Source organism: Etheostoma spectabile, chromosome 10 (genome assembly GCF_008692095.1).
Source record: "Etheostoma spectabile isolate EspeVRDwgs_2016 chromosome 10, UIUC_Espe_1.0, whole genome shotgun sequence".
Classification (NCBI taxonomy): Eukaryota; Metazoa; Chordata; class Actinopteri; order Perciformes; family Percidae; genus Etheostoma; species Etheostoma spectabile.
This window is the reverse complement of record NC_045742.1, coordinates 10,694,962-10,719,246: the sequence shown is the minus strand read 5'-3', so window position 1 is coordinate 10,719,246 and position 24,285 is coordinate 10,694,962. Positions and strand designations below refer to the sequence as shown.

The following is a 24,285-nucleotide window of genomic DNA, read 5'->3' as shown; positions in this document are numbered from 1 at the left end:
ACAGGAAGCCAATGCAGAGAGGCTAATACTGGAGAAATATGATCTCTTTTCTTAGTTCTTGTCAGAACACGCGCTGCAGCCTTCAGGAGAGTCTTAAGGGACTATTTGAGCCTCCTGATAATAAAGAATTAACAATAATAAAGAATTAATAATAGTAATAGTAACAGTATCAATAGTCCAGCCTGGAAGTAAGAAATGCATGGACTAGTTTTTCAGCATCGTTTTGAGACTGGATGTTCCTTATTTTGGCAATGTTACGAAGATGACAAATGGCTGTTCTTGAGGTTTGTAGGCGTTAAAGGATATATCTTGATCAAAAATAACTCCTAGATTTCTGACAGTAGTGCTATGCTGCTTTCTAAAGAGGTTTTATCACAGCTACTTCAAATGGCCGTGGTACATAACCTGTTAATAGAGACATATAGATCATATCTAGTAGTGGAGTGGTAACCGCAGGTACATAACCTGTTAATACAGACATATTGATCATTTCTAGTAATGGAGTGTAAACCATGGGTAACGCTTCTTTAAGTAGCCTTGTTGGAATGGGGTCTGAGAGACAGGTAGAGTGTTTAGCTGAAGAGACCTTTGACATTAATTGTTGAAGGTCTTTAGGACAGAAGCAGTCTAAGTATATGTCAGATTGTCGTTCTTTCTAGTGCTACTGCGTTTAAAGGTGAATCTCTAATTGTTATAATTTTATCATTAAAGAAGATGATAAAGTTGTCACTACTCAGACCTATAGGAATAGATGGGTCAATGGAGCTGTGACTATTGTCAGCCTGGCTACAGTGCTGAAAAGAAACCTTGGGTTGTTCTTATTTTCTTCTATTAGTGATGAGTAATAGTCTGATCTGGCATTTCTGAGGGCCTTTTTGTACATTTTCAGATTGTCTTGCCAATCTAAGTTTTTTTTTAAGTTTTTTGCGAGATGTGTTTTTAATTTGCGAGTTTGGGAGTTATACCAAGGTGCTAGTTTCCTTTGCTTGATCATCTTCTTTTTGAGATGAGCATCAGAATCTAAAGTTGTCTGCAGGACATCTAGTGTAGAAGCTTTTATTTACTTTAGTATAGTCGGTAGCAAGAATTCAAACGTTATGAGAGAATGGGCTGATTCTGCGGAAATACTATTAAGTCTTCAATTTTGATGCCATATGCCAGGAAAAAGTCGAGGGTGTGGTTAAAACAGTGAGTGGCCTTATGCACACTGACTAAAACCAATTGAATCTAGTAGTGAGTTTAAAGCAATACTAAGGCTATCGTCAACGTCCACATGGATATTAAAATCACCTACAATAAGTACTTTGTCTGATTTAAGGACTACACCTGACAACATTATTTTCTGGTCTCTCAATTACTTTTTTTGTTATCTGAGGCAATCTGAATTAATCATTCATGACTCGTAGAAATAATTCCATAGAACAGCATGGTACCACATGTTAAATTGGACAAACCAAACTCAAATAGTGGCAACCAGCTGAGACTCATCATATGAGAAATGTGCCAGATGCCTCTCACTTTATGCATTTTGACTCATTATCAGTGTTTATAAGACTTTGTCTTCACCTTAACCTTGTTATAATAATCTCCCCTTGAATCACCAGCTTAAAAGTAAGGGGCTTTCAACCGTAACTCTGTTAATGTTACACATAGCTTCATAGAATGAAGATGGCTCTTTGGGTAAATTTGTTTTGCTGACTGGGATTGTCTCTTGTTTCTGACAGTTGATGTAGGATTTGAGCATGATGAAATGGAAAGCAAATATCTGATAGATCAAATAACAACAAATAGATGCAGATATACTCTGTTAGAGATTACTGTGCTGGTGTAATATTGAATTGTTTGCAGTCTAAGTTTATGTTTGTTGTCTGTGCTTGTCTCTATTGTACTGAGATGCACATGGTTTTGGTACAGTTCTTATATATATATATATATATAGATATATAATATCCCTGTTTCTATTCACCTACTTCTATGCAAATTTAGAAGTACGTCATTAAAAAAGCTAGATGGAAACATCAACATTCAATTAAACGTACTCAATTTGTGCAATCAAGTTTTTACGTTTGCTTAAAGGGTTTTGGCCTTTGTCGAAACTAGTTGACGTACTAAATGTGATATTTAAACACCTTTGCCAAATAAGTTCTGATGAACATTTAACTCACATGGCTGATTAGCTGTTTCTGTTGTCGGTATCTCCATAGATATTCCCAGAATGTGTCTTCATCTCCGGACTGGATTAATACTACTATACTAGCTTTCATAAAAGACTAATTAATACGTGCCAAATTGAACCAAATTCCTGAAGACCTTTCTCCATTTTTCTCTCGTAGATGGGTTGGCCAATTAGGTGACTTATTTTGTTTCTGGTTAGCAACCTCTACTTCTTTGAGTCCGTTTACTGGCGGATTACAGCCATGCGGAGCCTATAGCGTCGAATCAGCACTGTAGTCTATATTATTAGCTCCAAACCAGTTGATGGAAACATACCTTATTTGCATTTCTTTTTTTACGGCAAAAAGCTTGCTTAAAATTCGCTTGACAATTCAACATGGGTAATGTAATTCCACCTAGCATGGAACTTTAGTCATGTGATAACAAGTGGTTGTTTATGTTGAGAGCTAGGAGTTAAGAGCTCCAGTTTGCTGATTGCAAATACAAACCAAGAGTGCATAGTCATCTTGCTAACACATTATTTATTTACTGAAATGGTTGTCAACTAGTCCCTTTTACAATAACTCAGGCGTGCATTTGCTGGCATTTGTTGTGTATTATGTATTTTGCAACTCAGCCAGCTCTGAGCACCTTATTGCTGACAAATGGTACACACCTCGTGACGACTGAGTCATCGTTTTCATCTAATGGGTAACTGATGCTTTTCTTGCTTTGTATTCAAAGGAAGCAGCCCCCACAAAAGCACCACACTACGCTCTGACTAACTCTGAGCTGGCACGCAATCTTGTTTGTTAAAAAGACGTAAGAAATCCGAGAGTGGGCAGATTGCAGAGGAAAGATATCAAGGTGAGAAATAGTAGTCAGTAAACTAGTTCTGGGCACATGCCCAACTGGGCCAATTTCTGACCCATTTCCTATCCAAATCAGCGTTCTAGTGTATTGTAAAACCCTGCATTAGTTTTCAGTTGGACTCCTATCAGTCCCTGTGTTGTAAACCTGCATTACAGTGATCATGGATGTGTATTAAAGCTTTATGTTTTACCACTCCTCTCCTCTCACTGTATTATCTCTCCTCTGAGTGTACTGCCACCCAGTCAGCAGGACAGCTAATAGGGTTGTAAGCAGTTAACAGGCCTGTGAAGCTCCTGTCGGTAACATTAACATAGCAACACCACAGCAATCAGTGCATTATCGGACCTCTCCATGGCAGCATAGCGTGGGTCTGAGTAGGCATGCTGTCGTTGTGTTAGTGGAATGTTTAGAAGAATATTAATTAGCAGAAGGAAAGGCAATGTAAAACAGGCCTGTTGCTATATGACAAGCATGCTGATAGTTTCCCCTTTGTCAAAGCCTATATTATTGTCTTTAAGGCTATAAAATGCAAAGCTGATTACAGTTACAGTTAATTACAGCCTTAATTATAACAATTACATATAAATAGTCAAGCTGTTGGGGTCTTTTAAATGTTTATGGTTAAAATATCATAATTACATTATCATGTTTATGTCATGTGGAAAACATATTGCTGCTTTGTTTTTAAACATCTCTCCAGCAAATTTTAAGAAAAGCAGCACAAGAAGCTTCTTGGTGGTGTTCTGTCAGTTGCAGAGTGAATTTGCTGAGCCAAGTCTGTTGATATATTTATACCGCACACACACACACACACACTCACACACTCACACACTCACACACACACACACACACAGTGAGTAGAATTAAACCAGCAGTTGAGAAAAACTTTTTTTAAGGTGTGAAATTCCATTGTTGTTCAGTGCTGGTTTGGGTTACCACAGTTAAACTAAGTGTCAGGAAAGAGGAAGACAGGCTTGTGGCTCAGCCAGCAGCCGCTGCAGCTTGGTAATTCACAGGTCTGCCAGCAGGAGCCCAACCAGCAATAGTTGTAAGAGTACTTAGAGCTGTGATATGAACTACAGATCAGGAGAATGAACTGCCGGTGGATGTATGATGTGTTCTTGTTGATTTTACTGCAGGGTTTTTATCTATGGGGATCTGAATTTTCTTTTCTATGCAAGCCTTAGGATTTGGCAGAGAACCACAAGCCTTAGGTTTTGTGTGGCAGCTGATGTGTATTTGTAATGGTAGGTTGGAGAATTTTCAGTGTTTTATGCCTCAGAAAAATAAATGCATTTATACTTTTCTTTGAGGCAATGTTATATGTGCACTGCTTTATGCCTGTGCATTGTGTGTCAAGTTTAACTTTGGTCCGGTCTTGTATTTATTAAACGTCCACTACTGTAAAAGATCAATTTAGAAGTTGAAAATGTTTTGAGTGTGAGAAAGAAACCATATTTACCAAGAAAGTGTCAGAGTGAACTTTAATAGGACATCTCAAGTGATAACATGTAGCCAATGACACAAAGATCAGACAAGGATTTTTTGTACACCTGCTCCGTTCATTATTTAAAGTATCAGCTAAAAATGTCATTTATTTATTGTACATTCATTTATTTTTATTTTGTTAAGGTTTCTTTAATGTGTGTAAAATCCTTAATAAATTCACCCACAATTAACATGAGAAATTACCAACAACCTCACATTCATATTGTGTGTATATATTATAATATAAAATATATGATACATACATATACAAAATACATAATATATACAGAAACTATTTAAAGTTGAATGAGGCGTGGGAAAAATAACAAGCTTTGGCTTCTCCCCACTCCTTTTTGGACAGATTGGACATACTGTTTTTCCTTTTTGGTGTGTTGCTACGCACTTATTGTGTTTTTATATTTCATTTTATTGTTACTTTGTTTGCAATAACAAGAAAGAAAGAAAGAAAGAAAGAAAGAAAGAAAGAAGATATTGGCCTGACTTAATATGACATAATAGGATATTGACTTAAAGGGAAAGAAGAAAAAAAGCAAACTGGAGATTATAAAACCACATTGCCAAGTCCAGACAATGAAAGCCACATGTTGTTAGCACCACAAGAAATACAAAATAAAGTTCAAAATGTTCAAATCATATACAACTACTTGGCTAAAACTACCCTACCTACTATCACACATATTCTTCATACACTTACACAGATAACATATTATTCACCCTGACCAAAAATATATCACTCACTCCTTAATATGTCACACCAAACAAAAAAATGGGATGTATTCTTAAACAACTTAATGTTTCTAAGTTGTGAGAAATTTGATAAATAGATGGAACACACCTGGCGCTCAAGTGTCGCGTAGCGTAGTTACATGCCTGATCATGGGCCTGGCCATTCACACCGGACAAGTATTTCTACACCCCGATCACATAGCAATCTTCTCTCTCTCTCCCTCTCTCCCCCTCTCCCTCTCCCTCTCTCTACACGCTGCTATACGTGACGCTTATGCGCCCGGTGTGTTTTGACTGAAAGCAGGGTCACAGTGGCATGTGGCCTCGCAACTCTCCTGTGACAGAAATGAAACGGGGGTGGAGATCACAAAGCACTTGTGTCAGTGAGGTGTAACATTTTGTCACAAAAGAAAGCCACCTTAAATATAATTCCAATTTTGACCCTGGACTTTCCTTTAACCCATCTAAACCAATGCACATCTTTCTTTTGGGGAACTCAAATAACGATCCGAAAAGGGAATTTTAAATCTCACTCTTACTTACCTCTTGTGTGTGTCTCTCTCTCTCTCTCTCTCTCTCTAGTTGCAAACCATAACATGACCATGGCTTCTAACTCCATGACAATGCCCATGTCAGACCCCAGCACCTGGGCAACAGCCATGAGCAACCTGGGAATGCCTCAGATAAGCATGACTGGACAGCAGCCCATGCCAGGTACCACAGAAAACATGCTACATGCTGACAAACAGATCTTACAGTGCCGGACAGAAATGCGTTGTGTTGTGCAGGGAATATACTGATGTGGGAATTTCCATCCCACAGCTCATAAAAAAAATGAACTTGTTAGAATTACGTTGACACTTGTGATTGGAAGATAAGTAGTATAGCTGCCTACATGTTTAGAGGTGGGAGAAACAGCCACCTAAAGGTTACAAAACCTTTTTGGTTGTTGCCTTGAATCCACAGACTGGCTAGAACAAAATGTATGTAGGAGGATGCATGAGTAACAGTGTTTCCACCCCCTCCGCTGCCCTTGAGCAAGTTGTTGAGCATCAGCATGGGAGAAGTTCTCACCCCACTGGGCAGCTCCTGATGCGTCAATGTTCGAATGTCTAGAGCTTCCCCTCCTCTGCATATGGTTAGGAAATCGCAATTGTTTCCAATGGTTGATGACGTGTGTATGTTTTTACACCTTTGTGGGGCCCGAGGGGGCTGTAAGTCATCCTTGTCTGACTGTACCGCTGGAGGTCAGGATGTTTACAGTATATGTGGCAACCCCTTTAAGGAGTTCCCTCTCTGTTCCAAGAGTCACTGAAGAGTTAGAAATCCTCGTCCAGCCCCCGTGGCGTTGACTAGGTTAATTCTGATTGGCTGAGCACATAAATGCACATTATAGTATGGGTGAAAGATTTATGCAACTTTTGAAATTATTTGATTTTTTTGCCCAGAGTTTGACAGATGGATAGACCGACTTTAGTCTCATTGAACATGGTAGCATACAGTACAATTTGTTGAGCTTTTCTTTTCAGTGAAAGACAGTTTTAACAATAAAAACAAAACAAGACATCACATACATTCAGGACATACAATTTAAATAAATAAAATATAAGAATTGCACATGAGAGGGTGTCAGTGATGGGATAAAATAGCAATGCATTTCATATTTAAAAGATTTTTCATATTGCAATGTAATGTTATTTGCAGAAATTCAGAGTTCTGATGGCCCAGACGAAGAAAACTGTTTTTGAGTCTGTTTGTCTCTTTGTGCACCTTTACCTCAAGCCAGAGCGCAGGAGGTTAAACAGGTGGTGACTGGGGTGGGAAGGGTTTTTAATTATATGCCTTTCCCTGTTGAGACACAGAGAGCTGGAGATGTACTCTAGATGAGAGCATCTACATCTCTCACATTTCTGTACAGCAGCCGGTTATCTTTGCTTAGCATAAAGACTAAAAGCAGAAAGAACCGAGCTATCCTGGCTCTGTCCTAAGGTAACAAAATCTGCCTACTAGCATCTTGAAAGGCCACTGCAGAACTAACTGTTGGCCAAGTGCAAGGACAAGACTTAGTGATCACACCAAAGAAATCTTGCACTTAACCCCCTGTAAAAAAACAGAAATGGTCTATTATACGCTTTGGTTTTTGTACAATTAAAGTAACATAACTTGCTTGGCTAGCTTTGGAGGCACTTGTAGTCAGATTTTAATTAACGGTGGACTTAGCTGGGCTAGCTGTTTCCTAGATAGTTTCCAGTCTTTATGCTCAGCTAAGCTAACCTGTTGCTAGCTAGAGCTTCATATATAACAAACAGATATGAGAGTGGTATCTTATCTAACTCTCTGCAAGTGAAAGAAATATCTTACATCCCAGCATCTCAAGCTGTTCCAATGGGAGACATATCAGACGGCTCAGCCTATGTGCTTAGAAACAGAGTTCTGATGTATAACTAGTGCCTGCTTTCATCAGGTCACATAAGGTCAGCAGCTGATAATGTGTCAGCATGTAGTGTGTGTTGGCATATCAATGTGTGTGTTGGCATATCAAATCTGCCAAGTTTACAGCAGAGGGTTTAAGAGAAGATAATGTTTCTGCATGCTGATCCCTTCTGTATAACCTAGCTCGCTTAAAGTCTAGACATATAAACACATCAACATCCCATAATCCCTCTAAGGCCTATTTCTTAAACTACAGGTCACAACCCCAACTGATGCATGAGCTGACTTCTTTTGTTGAAGAGCATGACTTAGCGGGTACCCAAAAACACTAATGCACAGATATGAATGAATGAATCAATCAATCAATCAATGCACCAACTGTAAATGTGAGAAAACGTCCCCTCATGTTGACACCTAACGTATTATAAACAGAATCACGCCTACTGTCGGCCTTGGTGTTTGCAACCGTGTTCACTTTGGATTATATTGGGTTCTAAGACGTTTTAAAAGAATCCACATTGAAGGCTTGTTGTTAACATACATTATGTTGTTATTAATCATCATGCCAATATTTGGTCCTTTTCCAACATGCTGTCTTCATTTGTATGTCAAAGTACATGGTCATTTAGACAAACAGTGACTTTTACATTAATGTTCTTTATTGCTTAATTCAGACCTGACAGGAAATTTTATTTAAATTTATATAAACAGACCATGTTCATGTGACCCGGGGGACGCTCACCCCTGCTTCTCATAATGAATCCACTGATACATTTTTGCATCAACTCCATCATTTAACGTTATTAGAGAGTGAGTTCCGCTGCAAGTTATAATATCAGACAGTGCACAAGCATTGACTGATGGGACACTCAGTGAGGATTCACTCAGTGAAGTATGTGTTTGTTAATTTTTGCTGGATAGGCTATTCATTTATTGATTTATAAGTTTTTTTTCTATTGCACTGCAAGTGGAAAATTGTTTATATAGAGTGTTTTGAAGAAGAATGAGGAGAACTTAAACATGCACATGGCTCTTTCACAGCAGTTTATTAAATTGATTTCATTTTCTTTGTGTATAACAGATGGAGATTGAGATTGCATTGGTTGGAATTTCTTGTGTTGAAATTGCACGTTCGATTTGATCCCTGCCCAGGTCCCGTGTTGGTTTGTGTTGTCAAGTGGGATTGATCCAATTAAATTGGATACACTGAGCTGATTTTGGGAGATGGAGTTACGACTCCATGACTGTGTAAGCGACACAAACATGCACAGGACAGTGGCTCTGTCCTAAAGGTTGATTAGATATCTTCCTGTTTGGGTCACAGACAAAAGCTGCATTAGTTGTTGAGCTTGTGTAGCAGAACAATCTTGGCACTTTAATTGATGACAAGCTGACCTTCGAGCTTCATGTGGCTGCTGTGTTTAAAAAAGCGTGTGAGCCCCTGTACTTCAACCATAAGCTTTGAAGTTTTAATGTTGACAATACCATGAAATTGTTTTATTCCTGCTTTATTGAATCAGCTGTCACATTCTCCTTTGTCAGCTGGTACAGGTTACTTGCCCTCAAAAATAGAAACAGATTGCAGGGAATGATAAAGTGTGCAGCAAAATTGCAGGCATTAGGACAAAAAAAAGCCCAGTCAATTAACAAATGGCCCCTCTGTGATAATAAAGGTATCCATGATCTCAGTTTTTCTCAAATTACAGTTAATTAGGGTAATAGTTAGCAAAGAATGCTGTTCAAAGACGCAGAACCTTGTGGGTTCAACTTGGAAACTTGCTGCTACATGTCTTTATTAACAACTCATAAGCATAATGAACATATGTAACCAATAAGAGCACAGTGCCATTATTTTGTCCTTAAGAGAGCACACACCGTCTCATTAAAAACAAAATTGGGCTCAGGCAACATGAGACTTACAACACTTCATTAACATTACTCTCAGAACACTTAAACTGAGAGTATAGGCGGAGAGCTTTAAAATTAATGAAGCATTAGCCCGTGTGCACATCTGTTTATTATTTTACAATGTCATTACAAACTAAGAGAGCACTTTATTGTTAAGTATTCTGCATTGAGAACATTACAGTCCGCCTTACCAATTCCCCTTTCCATTTGTAACATAAGGTTAGGCTCCACGGTTTTGCTCTCCCTCTGTGATTAGTCATTTCTTTGTCCTTGGTGGAGTTTTTTTTTTTTACCTTATTTGTGGTACTTACCACATGCTTTTTATTTGTGTGTTCACTTCACATACATGCATTTTATTGTCATTTGAACCCATATTTACAAATATGGGTGTGGAAGTTGCTGCTCTTTACTACCACAGTTCACTTATTTCATTTTATTTGTGGTATTTACTGCTTTCACACTCAGAACAGCCTCTGCCAGCTCTACTCTCAAGAGTATCGTAAACATTACCGACAGAGTGGGGAGTTGTCCCTGATGGAGATGGAGGGAAACACTCTCTTGCCCACACGTCAAGAGGGAGAAGTGTATCGAGGGATTTGATCTGTGTGGCACAGAATGGATAAGGCCTTAGTTGTGGTGATATATCTTCATTAAAGTCGTTTTGCTGAAGCAGTTTCTGAATGGTGGTGTAGAGAAGACAGAGGGGAGGAGAAAGCGATAGAGAGGGAGGAGGGTCGGGTGAAGGGGACAGCTGTGGCTCCCCTCATGGATCATCTGGAAAAGCAGCTGGTGCTTCCCTAGCTTTGCCTCTTGCTTCCTCCTCCCTCCTTCCCTATTCCCCCTCCCTCCCTCTCTCTCACTCGCCAGCCCAAATTACCCAACATCTTCATTAATGTCTCATTACAGCTGAGTCAGCCGCTGCAACCCACAGCCACATTAGAGCACACGCTGTTCATCAGGTTTTTAGAGAGCTGAGAGCGTTCACAGTTTCAGCCTTTCCTCGGTCATGATGAAAAACCCAAACGGTACATGCGATAAAGTGGGTCATGCTGCAAACAGAGTACATATGAATTCATGGAAATTACAAAATAAAACCTACAGACAATCTTAATTCTTAAAATCTAAAGTTTATATTATGTGTTTTCACTGATAGTAAGGACTTGAAGTAACCTCTCCTTTTAAACATCTTCAGTTTAAACAATACCGTAATCTTTTCTGCTATCAGTGATTTTGTGAGAGCAATGGTTATTTTTTTATATGATGCATACCTGTTCAGAAGAGGACTCTATTATAATCCCCATGCTCATAAGGAAATCAGGTACCTTTGTCTCAGGCAGAGCTCAGTATTATCCATCTGCAGACAGATGGACGGACACCTGTCAGACAGGATGACAGTTTTTTTTCTTTGACTCCACTCCTACCATCTCTGTCTGTCGCTTTCCCTTTAACCATTTATGAAGCGTAAATCTTAGGTCAATCAAAGTGGACTGCTAAGTGCAGTCTGAGTTACGACTGTGCGTCTACTATCCCTGTTCTGCCTGCACTTAAACAGGCAGCTGAAAAGAGGCCTCTGAGCAGTAAACATGACCTCTGCTGAACTTCATCCATCATCCATAGGTTCAGTAGACTTTGGCAGGCGATGCACCTACACATTTACAGTCTGTTAGCCCTGAAACTCCGACACTCTTTGAGCCACTCTGAACATACTCAGCACACGCAAATTTATTCCTTCCCCCATGAGCCTCCCACAAATACACACACACACACACACACACACACACACACACACACACACACACACACACACACACACACACACACACACACACACACACACACACACACACACACAAAACATAGAGCATAACTTGACACAAGCTATAAAAGAAAGATGCACACACACACACTAAGTTACATATCATGTTTTATGTTCTTGATTTAATGCAGATGACTATCAACTCTCCATCACGACTAAAAGAGTCCTGCTCTGTGTTGGCTCTAAACTACAGAAAACCTGACACGTTTCCATTACTTTCCAACGGAACAATGTGTGATTTATTTATTTATTTGAAGGTTGTTCATAATTTTTAAATGAATACTCCACCTGTTTGTTGTCATGTGAATAGAATGGGCAGCTACATGCTTGTTCTGACCGTATTTGTTGCTATCACCTAGCAACCACCTCTTTTTTAACTCTTTAAAGTGTCTTTGAATATTATAAAAAGCGCTTTATAAATAAAATGTATTATTATTATTATTATTATTATTATTATCATTATAATGATAATAATAATAATAATAATAATAAAAATTAGCCCCCAAAATTAGCTAATTTCAGATATATCAGTGTGGTGTACAGTATATGTTGAACTAAAAAAACTTAAAATTAAAACTCTCTTACATCAATGTTGTTAGCAGCATAAAAGATCCAGCATCAGTTGGGTTATAGTTGAAAGATATCAAAGAGTTAAAAGGCCTTGCACACCCACATACATGTCCCTTTTTTCAGATGATTCTTTTGCTTAAATTGAAGGTGGGAAGAGTTATACTGGAGTTATGTGATGTTGCCTGACTCCATGATCTAATAATGTCATTTGTCCCGCTCTGGCAGGTGTTAAAACACTTGCGAGCGTGACGAAGGTGTCAATCAATCTAAATCTTAACACACCCACACAGTCTTGAAAAAACCTCTAATCAGGCACAATAATTAACACCTGTGTTGGTGTACCATGACTGTGCAGGGCGTTTCAACCCATCAATGTTGGCTAGACTTTTGAGAAGCTGCATGCAACCAGTGGGTGAAGTAAATACCTCCAACACTGTAGCTAACTGCAAATTATACCACAATGTGTCATTATTCTATTTATTCACATCTGTACATATGACAGCTTTGGAGTTGTTGAAAGCTTTCTAGGCTGTGCTAAACAAATATTGGACTTATCTATTATGAAGATACAGCGATGAAATTGATATTGATCTGCTGGTAAGAAAACTAACAACTGTACAACTTGTAGTTTTCCTTTTGATTTAAGAGTCCCTGCATTTCATCCTCCACGATTTAATCAGTTGTACAGAAAGCTGATACAAAAGACTGCAACCTTTTGTTAATTCTGCTTTTAGATAAGTGCTGTGCAAATGAAGATAATAATTATCAAAATATCACTGGTGTGGACAAACAATATGACACTGAAAAAAGAGCTTCAAAAGTAAAAAGGTCTGGTAAAAAGTGGCGTAATTTGAGTTAATTCTTCAAATGACATGAGTAATTTGTCATTCTGCAGGAGGCAGGGGTGGGTTCAGTTTGTTTTTGTCCATTAAACCAATCAACCGACTTTGATGAAACTTTTTTGTCAGTGGTATAACAACTGAAGGTGAAAATAAAGCATCATATTTTTCACTTATTGGTGCAGAAAGGAACTGAATTTTTTGTTTGTTTTGTTGTAACAGTTTAGGCCTGTGACATCATAAGAAAATGCAAAAACAACACAGGTTTTGTTGTTATTCACAACAAAACCTCCAAATACGCACAAAGGCAGACCATACATTAGCATTCTTTTCATCAGAATTATAAAGTAAATCTCAATCATTGTAGAACTGGGCGCATGTGCACAAGCCTCCACTTCTACACTTACTGTAGCCATAAATGTAGACACATGCTCCTGGCCTTTCTGTGTGTATGTACTGTATGTTCTCCCGCCCCTGGTAAATATTGGAGATGTAACTGAAAGATGGAGACAGCTTAGAGCCCAAAAAGATGCCGAGGTACTAGTAACACGTAAGCATTAGCTTCAGGCTAATTTATCACAGCTAACGTTACAAGGGACATATAAGGGCATTTTATGTAATTTCAACATTCGTGTACTCACATTGAGTTGTATAGCTAGAGTACCCGAGTTGATTACTTGCAAAAACAATTGAGACAAAGCCAGTAAGGTGATCCCGACTGTTCCTGGCTAATGCTTACGGTGCTAACTGCTAACATTACAGAGGGCCAAGTCATCGGGCCACGGCTGTTTACAACGTGTAGCCTGTTCAGTGGCCCGTTTAACATTCTTGTATTTTAAAGTGGATCTTTGAGTTTATTACTTTAGCCTGTCCACTATGTGTTTTTTAATCAGCTCAATTTAAATTTTCACTTTTGTGTGAAGTTATTTATTGTCATATGCACGCTAATTAGAGACGCAGTTGTTGGCAATGAAATCCCAGGCAGAACAGTTTGTGGCCCAGGGGGATTGGAGTCCCTGATAATCCTGTTGGCCGTCTTCCTGCACCACTGGGTGACAAGGTCATCAGTGGTTGGCAGATCTGTGCTGGTGATGTGCTGAGCTGCTGAGCTGCTGTACTTATTATGTGTTATGTGAGCAGTTTTCACCACCGTCTGTAATGCCTTGCGGTGAAAATAATGTAAACATGTTAACACCAAAATATAGCTTACATGGGAACCAATATGACGATGTAAAAAAATTAAAACCATTAGTAGCGCTCAACCTACCATTTTGTAATTTTGGATCCAGAATCTGCGCAGTAGTGATCGGACAGTGGAGGCACTGTTCCAAAGTCCCATACACTCACTGTTCCCATACACCCGTCCGACCAATGTCGAGCCCATCACAGCTGTCAATCATGGTGTTTCACCGTGTTTATATAAAACCAAAATTTATTTATTTGAAACAGGCACAATGCACAGATGAACATTAAACTTGTCATTCAAGTCAATATGTCTAGAGCCAGGTTAAAGCAACAATTCCTAATTTCCACCTGTAGTCTCTGGGCATATAGATAGAGAGATAGATAGATAGATAGATAGATAGATAGATAGATAGATAGATAGATAGATAGATGGATAGATATAGCAAGGCAGCTTTATTTGTATAGCACATTTCAGCAACAGGGCAATTCAAAGTCCTTTACACAAAATCAGTTAAACAGATAAAACACAAGTAAAAACAGTTACAAATCATAAGCATTAAAAACCGGTAAAACACATGAATAGACAGTTAAAAACAAATAGAAACATAAAACACAAGAATAAAAGTTACAGTGCAGCATAAGAAATTTAAATAAATGAGCAGTTTAAAGAAAGGCAGCATCAAAAAGAAAGGTCTTCAGCCTTGATTTATAGCATCAAATAACTAATACTTACTAATACTAACACTTCAAAATTAACACTTCAACAAACATCAACGTGCTCAAACTGACTACTTCAAATGACAGAAACCATCTTTGGGGAAAAATGTGTTTGACATTGATTTTTTTTAGTTTGGCTCTTGTCCCATCCACTAACACTGAGTGGCGGGATTTATGACCATTTCTGAAGCCAGCCACCAGCCACCAGCAATCAGGGAGCAATCAAGTTGTTTTGGCTTTACTTGGTGTATCTAGTCAATGCATCAACCCTGGCCAGTCCTAGCTAGTCCTGCACAATGTCTATTATAGACCACATCCTGTAGCTCTGCAATGTTTAAAATGTACAGAATGGCGAGTTAAATTACCAATTACCATTTCTCCACTTCCCCTCTCAAATGTTAATCTTGCCCAAACGAAACTTTACACCAAAACAGCTGGAACTGGAACTTTGCCAGTAGGGGTTGCTGAAACCAGCTGCCGTTGGCAGAACATTGTAGTGTGAATGGATTAAAACTGTCAACTAATTAGTAATTAATTAACCTGGATATCCATTATTAAAGAAAGCGGTGTTGTTAAGTAAGATGCTTTGCTGCCAGTTTGAAGCCTAAACCCAATTTGATTTTATGCCTCACAACACTTATTTTTGTTTTCTTATGCAGCCCATTCATCAAGTATAACCACTGTTATTAGCTTTTCTCTATCAGTAATACACAACACATCAAAAAAGCATTGACATGTTTTTAATGTGGCTTTTCTGAATACCCTTTTATATTGTGTAGTCCTGTTCAGAATATCCCTGTTAACTTGCGGGGTAAAGCACTGTCCATTTATATGATGTATTCACTCCAGACGTGAAACTCAATGCTCACTTGCCCTAATGGTAGCTAGAGAGCATTAACTGTTTTTCATGCTGCAGCTTTTAGACTGTAACCACCAACCGCTTTTAGTAAATAATAAATAGTTGTATCTACATTAGTATTCACTGCAAAATGGCAATTATGTTATCTTACAGCACTTCAGGACAACAAGGGCATTTATGATCTCTCTCCTCATCGAAATAGATGTTTCAAGCAATAATGGCATTGATTGGCTGGTTTGAGCTCTGATTAAAAGTGTTATTGGGTGGAGGCCACAAGGCAGCGGTTCACGGGTCTTAAGAAGGTATGTGGAGGAATTTACTTTCTTTATCCCTGTTTCACGCACAAACTTACGCAGATATACACTGCCGTCACACGAGGAAATACCATATTTTCCATACTCAGATTATAGCATTTTTGAATGAACAAAAAGCCTTACACTGTTGTGTTTGCTTGGCACACAGTTATACGTGAACATACGCACACACACATTCTCATACTCATAGATTTGATCTACTGCAGCGACAAGCGAGAGACCGATTCGACATACAGTACGATAAAGTCAGAAGAAAAATGAATAGTGTAAAAATAAATTATTTAAATTGTGGTTCATAAAAATTTCACTGAGTTTAAAAAGGTACAATCTATGCGGAACAAATGACAGATGTGTCACAATACAGAAAATCAGTTGAAGAATTATTGGTATTTAGGGGTTTTGAGAGAGATCTGGCAGAGATTAGGAGGGGAATGGAGATGCAGATGGGAGGACATTTGGCAGGTTGAGTAAAAGGCCAAGTTCCAGGAGGCTTAGGCATGTCTCTTCATCAGAAAATATTACCCATATTACCCAGCATGCCTCACAGCGGCTGTCTGTGTCCCCCTTTCCGGCTCCCATAGCTGACTCTGCTGAGACGGATAATTTATCTGTTATTATTATCTGTGGAAATCACAGTTTGAGGAGAAAGAAAGGGGAGGGGAGGTTGTGTCAAGCGGGAAAAGGGAGTACAACAACAATAGCTGGGAGCACTTCATTTTCACAGCCATCTTTTTATGTTTTAAATTTAATTTCATGTTGTACACACATGTAGTCTGATATAGAGTTACATTCAACAAATCACAAAAAAGATTTTACATTTGGAATAAAGCACCAAGATGGGGGTGTACTGTGTAAATGTTTTACAACACCGGAATGTACAGTAATGAAGAAGCGCACAAAGAAATGGATTTAAAAAACGACAGTCAAACCGTGAGCGAGAGAAAAAGAGATCAGAGATAAACAGAGACTGGCAGCCTTGTGTGGGCGGTCGGAGAACTAGAAGGTTTCTCTTGATGTTTTTGTTTAAGGGCACTTTCATGATCTCTGAGACTCGGAGGAGTTTCACAGTACAGACCCCTTTTGCACTGAAACCACTCAAACACTCAGTCAACACACCGTTAGTGATGAAACATAAAACATGGCTTCCAGGCTGAAGCGCTGTTGTTGCCATAATGATCAGAGTGCCGGAGCAGCTGAAAATCCCCTGGAAGAAGAGAAAGTAAATAATATCTTATCACGCATGTCTCTGCTACTGCTGCTCTCTGCACATTCACATGCTCTTACACACTTCTAAGCACATGCTGTTAGTGTGTAAATGCATGGTAGTAAAAAAATCGGATTGACTGTTGCTTCCATTGAATGGTTTAGATTGGCCTTAATCATCGTGGGGATGATGGCAAAGTGTGAGTACTCACATTAATGAAGGAGTTATCACTTACTGCACAGATCTTCAATAGGGGGTCCGGGACCCTTAGGGGGTCCTCAGAGTCAATGCAGGGGGGGCTCCAAATTATTGTTGATTTTCTGAAGTGTTTTCAATGAATCCTGTTATTAGCAAATATAAATCCCCACTGAAGATGGGTTTACTGGGTTAAAAGTAAGGTAGTCACTAAGGTAGCAATCCAAAGATGTAGTACATCCTAAAGATTCCCTCTTTCACGTGTTTTAAAATGAAAAAAAAGATTTATAAATTTATGGCAACAATTATATGGCCATTTTAATAGCTTAGTATTCTATGTATAAAGGCTTTAGGCCACCCTACACATTATTTTAGGCCTAGTTTAATATGCAACTTCATTTTATGCATGTAGTATGTGGTCCCTGCTCCATCTCTCTTTCACTTATGGGGTCTTTGGCTTAAAAAACATTAAAGACCCCTGACTTACTGTATTAAAAGAATTTTTGTCATGTTACAAGAATGCTTTGATAATTGCAAAAGTGGAAGACTGCTAAGATAAGGCTGGTGGTAGTGTTGTTAGTTTTATAGGTAAACCAAAGTATTGGATAAACTTAAACTCTTAAACTTATAATCGAATGATGGTGCTACAGTAGATGGAAAGTGAAGGGATCACCAAAGGTACCATGGTTTGTCGAGACAGTTAACTTAAAACCACCCGTCAACCTCATGATGACGCTATGTGAAAAGTGAGGGGATTACCTAAATCATTAGAGTTTATCCTCCGGGGACCATGAATGTCTGTGTCAAATTTCATGAATCCATCAAGTAGTTGTTGAGATATGGTTATTGAAACTGTGCTTTGCCAGTGAAAAGAGGAAAATGTAAAATGCTGATTTTGCAAAGTTTTCCAAGGTAGATTGTGTTTTAGCATTAGCATTATGCTAGGTTGACCGTTTATTTTCATCTTGTTTTACAATTGATTGGTTTGTAAATCTTGGTCGTATCAACAGTCATATTGTTTTATTTGTCTGAATATATGAAAAAATCTGAAATTGTCAAAAAGTTGATGCAGCCCGTCTTTGGTTGACCAAAGCACTAAATCAGATATCGTTGGAATTGTCTCACAATCTCAATGTTCAACTTTGGAGTGAGAGACAACAACCGCACAGTATTAAGGTTCTTCAAGAAAGGGAGACATTTTCTATTTGTAAAGAAAAATGTAAGTTAAGCCTGAAATGTCTCGGGCCTGTTTAATGGTGCCTGGTGCATGGAGAAATTTATTTCTTTGTCTTCTATTATGGATTTTGATTGTATGATTTGATAGACAGATTGCTAACTGTTATAAGAAACAAGCCTCTGATTTTTGATTCTGATGGACATAAACAAAACAGGACATTTTGCTTGATGGTTCATACTGCTGAATCTTTTTTCTTTCTGTTGAACTCTACAGTTGCTCTGCGGGAGATGTTTGATTTTCTCTTCTGAAACAAGAAAAACAACAATTACCACCAAAATATGCCCAGAAATCCAATCCTCTTCACTGCCACATAATTTAACGGTTTTAGATTCTGGAACAATTTTACTGATAATTCTTGTACCATGTCCTATTTTAGTGTTTATAATTGTCATACGAAAACATCAGTGAACTATTCATTCATTCAGTGGATTAAGGAGTTAAAGAAAATATACGATTTTTTTTTTTTAAAGATGTGCCACAACAAACACACTATGGGGCTTCATTTGTAAGGAGTTGACCATGCTCCTAATCAGATTAGTTCTTACTAAAAATACAAACTTAATGATTTGCCCTCATTAACATTTACGTCAACACAACAGAACAAACAAACAGAATTTCCTGCTGTATTTATGCTTGTGTAAGATAATATGCTTGGTGTCTGAAAGGATTACCATGGCAAGCAAATGGAGCAGAACAGATAAACAAAGTACAATAATACCAATACAGAAATGTGCAGGCGTAGAAGAAGCCCATACACGCTGCCCTAAGCAGGCAGATCATGGCTGTTGAAAGAAGTGTGCTGACCTAAGTTCAGAATGCTAGAAGCAGGTGAAGCCGGGATGTTACCCTGGAGACGAATTTTTGTCTGATCTCGATGTTTCCTGGGTCCGACAGAGCCTTATTTAATCCTTTTGTACAGCTAGTACAAAAAGTAACAGAAAACCAGGCACACTGACACAGAGATGATCACAAATTTAACTGAAGAAATACATGAATGATAATCATTGGTATAAATAAATAACATACATAGACACTGTGCACTGGTGAATGAGTGCAAATACATGACACTTCTTCATACTCAGTTTATAAATGCTGCTCATATCTCACATTTCCAGAAGACTGGTCATATCCATTCAGGATGTAACCCATATTCCCCACCAGTATGAAATGTCAGTGATGGTGAAAAGTCATGCGTGCACAGAGTAACAATAACGTCCACATCCATTTTCTTACCCACTCTTCTCCCACTCGGTTTCAATACCTTTCTGTGATGGACATTTTGGCTGCATTGAGGCTTTTCTTCAACTTTTTTTCTATTGTTGTATCTTTAGTGCTAACTCCCAGCCTTGCCAAACTGCAATGGCCAATACGTAGTGCAACCGCATCAAATTGATGACGTAAGACTGACTCCTCGTCATGGTAGTCAGATCTGAGTCTGCAGAGCAGACAAGTGTGATTTTTAACACCTATTCAGAAGCCAGATTCCTAACTAAAAAAAGAGACCACGCAACAGAATCTATTCATTTATTCATGAGTAAAAACTAATTAGAAAAGATCAAAGCATATTGAGAGGTAATAAATCTGAGTTTTGAACAATTTTAACTACGCTGTGAATGTAGCCTCAGATACAAATCTAGACAGTCAGAAAATGTCATCATTGTTGTCATGTATTCTATCATTGTCACACAAGCAATGCTATAAACTTGTATAATCCCAGTATTAAACTAATACAATAGATAAGACAAATGACTTCTATCTCTGTGACTGTGAGCAAATCCAATATGTTCACATCACAGATGATGCCAGGACTAGGGTTGGGTATCGTTTGGGTTTTTTCCAATACCGGTGTTAAACCAAAAATTTTAAAATGATGCCGGTGCCTTAACCGATACTTCAACTACTATTTCAACCGTATTTAATGCAGCTGCTAGCTAATGGTAGGCCTGCTGTCAAGTGTAATGTTAGCATCACTAGCAGCGATGCTTCTGTTTCCTCTAACATCGGTTTCAGAACATCAGAGAGCAACGCAAAAGGCAATTAATTGCCACTGAAATGAGCCACCAAAATCTGCATTGTGATTCGGGCCAGTAGATAACGGTTGTTTAGGCACTGGTGCCATATTAGACCCAGGTTTTGATACACAACCCTAGCAAGGACCTACAAACATGGGACCTAAATGTGAGACAAAACAATGCTCTGGACTTTACTGTAATTGGTACATGAATAATATAGTATTTTTCTAAATTCTCGGTAAGGTGCATATATGAAGAAACAGATTTGTCCCAAACTGGCGACTCATGGGATTTCACAGTCACATAAACCTCCACCTCCACAGTAATAATCTGGTGATTCAGAGCCAACTTAGAACATTTTGAACAGGGCTCAGCCCTAGTATTCTTATTCATCAATGTAGAACATTTTCCAACCATGCAGCAGTGTTGTAGATTATTAAATGTTCTTAACTCGAAAGAAGTCCAATTAGTTTTGTTTCATTTCAATATGAAATGAAAATCAACTGGCTTTAGTTATAATTTATTTATTAGAGTAAAGTGCAGTAAAGTAAGTAAATGTGGTTTGTTTTTTTCTCAGTTACCTCACTCTTTCAGCATAATGTTGTTGAAAACTCAGACTCTTACTTACTTACTTACTCTAGTCTTACTTATGGTACATCCTTGTTCTGATTAGGCGCTCTGATTCTAAAATAAGAGAGGCAGCTGCCCAACGACATAAAACCCAGAAGACAGATAAATAACAAAACATAGATATATACAATATATAGTATATACAGTATATAAACGTACAGTATACATGTATACTCTATATATATATATATATATATATATATATATATATATTGCTATGCAGCAGCCAGCTATTGTTTTTACCTTATACAGATAAGAATACAATTAACAACATCTGCGACCACCCCAGACAGATACAAAGATATAGTTTTAATGAGAACAGAAGGCTACCATCCTGGTATGCCGTAATAATAATTGGATCCGATTTTATGGCGCTTTCTCTTTTACTGCTTCTCTTCCTCTGTGTTATCCATCTTCCTCTCCTCCACCTTACAAGAATAAGTCATTCATCGCTCTGCCATCGAAGCGGTGTTTTCATGATCGCCTGCCTGCTCTCCCTCTGTCACCTGGCCAAAGATGGATGTCTAGGTCATCAACAGGAGAAAGAGAAAGCCAGGCGAGCCAACACAGTATAGCAGCTCTTCGTCTTTATAGTGTTTCGTTCAGCAGCATTGTCTCACTCATAACCTTTGCCATCACTCCCGTTACTCTATTGCAAAATCAAACTAGATTCCTTTTTTCTCTGTTGACTCCTCTAGAAAAAGAAAACCTCTATGCCAGTCCTCTTGAGCAAACATTGCATCTGTGTTTTGCTGTGCTTTCAATTCAGTTTTGTCTCAGTCAAGTTTAAGTTACTCATGGGGATGAAGTCTGCGTATGCACAGCATTGCACACTCACATATGCACACAATGACATCCTTTCTCTGCCGCTGTCTGCTGCAGGTGCAGTGGAGACTCATGGGAAGGGGCAATGTATTTCCATATCAAAAAAGCTGGAAATGTGTGCAAGAGTGGGAATGTTTGTTTGTGTATGCCCAGGTGCAGTCTAAATCAGTACCTGTGAATATCGTAGTATCTCTGGTTTTTCTCTCATATTTCTTTGTGATGTTACAGGTCATCATTCAAAGACTAAAGAGGTGGAGAGGGGGGGAGATAGAGAGCGTGTGTGTGTGTTTGTGTGAGAGAGAGACAGAAAGAATGACAATAAGTAAAAATAGTTTAAATATTCATGTTTTTTTGTCAAATGATTTATGCATGAGTGGCTGATTAATTCAGTTATTTATAAACTGCTTGTGTGTCACCACTGTTGACACAAGTGTTGCTCCATGTTCCTGGAGGAAGTACACAATGTAAAGTTGAACATGAAAACAGCCTGTGTTCAAATTATGTCAAATGATGTCACAGGAAAGGTTAGCTGTGACTGAATATAGCAGTTAGGAAACAAAAGCAAATTTCTTAATGTGTGTCACTGCTTCCACAGCAGCTGCTGTGTTTCTTGCTATGTATTCTCATCCATGTTTCTCTCCTGACTCCAGATTTTGACCCCAGTCTCGGGCTGATGACTGGCATTACCCCCATGAATCCCATGATGCCTGGCCTGGGCATGGCGCCCCTGCCCTTCTCCCAGGATGCAACAGTTGTCAGGGAGATCATCCACTGCAAGAGCTGCACGCTGTTTCCTCCCAACACTAGTAAGTCTTATAGTAAGTCCTCACTTTTGTAACACAAATAAGCAGCACAGAAACGCTGCAGGCTGACCCGTCCTCAGTGAGCCTGGAGTATGTTTTATTTATTGATGCAGTTGTGTGCATTATCTATGACTTCTCTCACACTCGGGCTCTGGATAGACACCTATGCATCAGTCAGCCAGATATTGTGTGACATAAAAGAAGAAGTGAGTATTTTTCCTTAATGTCAGCTTTAAAACCTCTTTGTACCTGTATCTAGCAGAGTGTAAATGATTTGCATTCATCAGGAAGGAGGCCAGGGAGGGCCAGGGTGATTTAAATAGCTGTTGAGGTGTGTGTGTGCATGCGGGCGTGCAATTGTGTGATGACTGTGAATCTATAATTGGAGGAGTGACCTCTGTGAACATATTACACAGTGCTGCTGTCTTCAATATGTCGGGCCAAAGAGGTGATGGACTCTGTCCTCCTCTTAGCTCAACTCACCTTATTGCTCTATCTCTTTTTTAATCTCTCTTCATCTGCTCGCTCTACTGTACAATGTACATATATAGCTCTCCCTCTCGCTCTTTTCTTTCATATACTGCATCACTTCTTCTCCCACCTCGTGTTTAAGGGGTCAAATCCATGTAATTACTTGATAACCTTTGAGTCTTCCAGCCTACTACGTATAGGTCTCTGTAAAAGGTCTCTGTCAGGCTCTCACTGTTACATATGTGCAGTATATGTCAAAACACACACTCACTTTTTCACACATATGCCTGGACAAATGCACATGACATGTTTGTGCATCAGGATCTGAAATGAATGGGGGCTTGTGCGCCAGATGGTTTCACACAGAACCATCTATGAAGCCTTCACAGGAAACTGTTTAGAAAAAGTGCAAGCACAAAAAGTACCTGGCAGGTTATTGGATGAACCATCTGTCTATCACGTTGTCTTTTTACTAAACAGTTACACTTCACACACACCTAAACTAAGGTGACCAGATTTCTCAGACAAAATCCGGGGACATTCTCAGCTCTGAAGCGTATATACCTCCAAAACACGTCTTGTTTTTATTTTTGTAAAACTTCAAATGGGGATTGTGCACATCCCCAGAGCTGTTTCATTAGGGCTGAGCCCCCCCCCCCCCCCCCCCCCCAAGGTCTGATCCTAGAATCACCCCTGCTGCTACTTCACACTTGTACTCCATACACCTCAGAGGGGAATGTTGTATTGTTTACTGAACTACATTTATCTGACAGCTTTTGCTTTATTGGTTCAGGCTTGTTTCTGTAACAGCTCATTGAGTATCGGATACAATAAAAACTATTGAGGAAATATTTTCCTTTGACATTGACCCAGTATTAAACAAGATTGCTGCAGTCGGCAGCAGAGAAACAAGTTACAATGTAAGTTAATAGGATAATTGTCCAGCCTGTATTTACGTTAATAAAAGTGCTCGTTTTGATACTGACAGACTCAGATTAATATTCT

The 24,285-nt window shown here is 38.8% G+C and overlaps 1 protein-coding gene across 5 annotated transcripts in view; it reads left to right on the top strand.

Moving 5' to 3' along the window:
• The window catches only part of LOC116696810 (ecto-NOX disulfide-thiol exchanger 2), a 164,469-nt gene that overhangs the window by 90,564 nt on the left and 49,620 nt on the right, over positions 1-24,285 (top strand). For 3 of the 5 annotated variants that reach the window (XM_032527990.1, XM_032527989.1, XM_032527988.1), the window contains 2 exons: positions 5,845-5,976; positions 22,657-22,812. In XM_032527990.1, the coding sequence (XP_032383881.1) occupies positions 5,845-5,976; positions 22,657-22,812 (288 nt within the window). The remainder of the gene's footprint in view (positions 1-5,844; positions 5,977-22,656; positions 22,813-24,285) is intronic. The other 2 variants (XM_032527993.1, XM_032527992.1) reach the window with 1 other exon arrangement.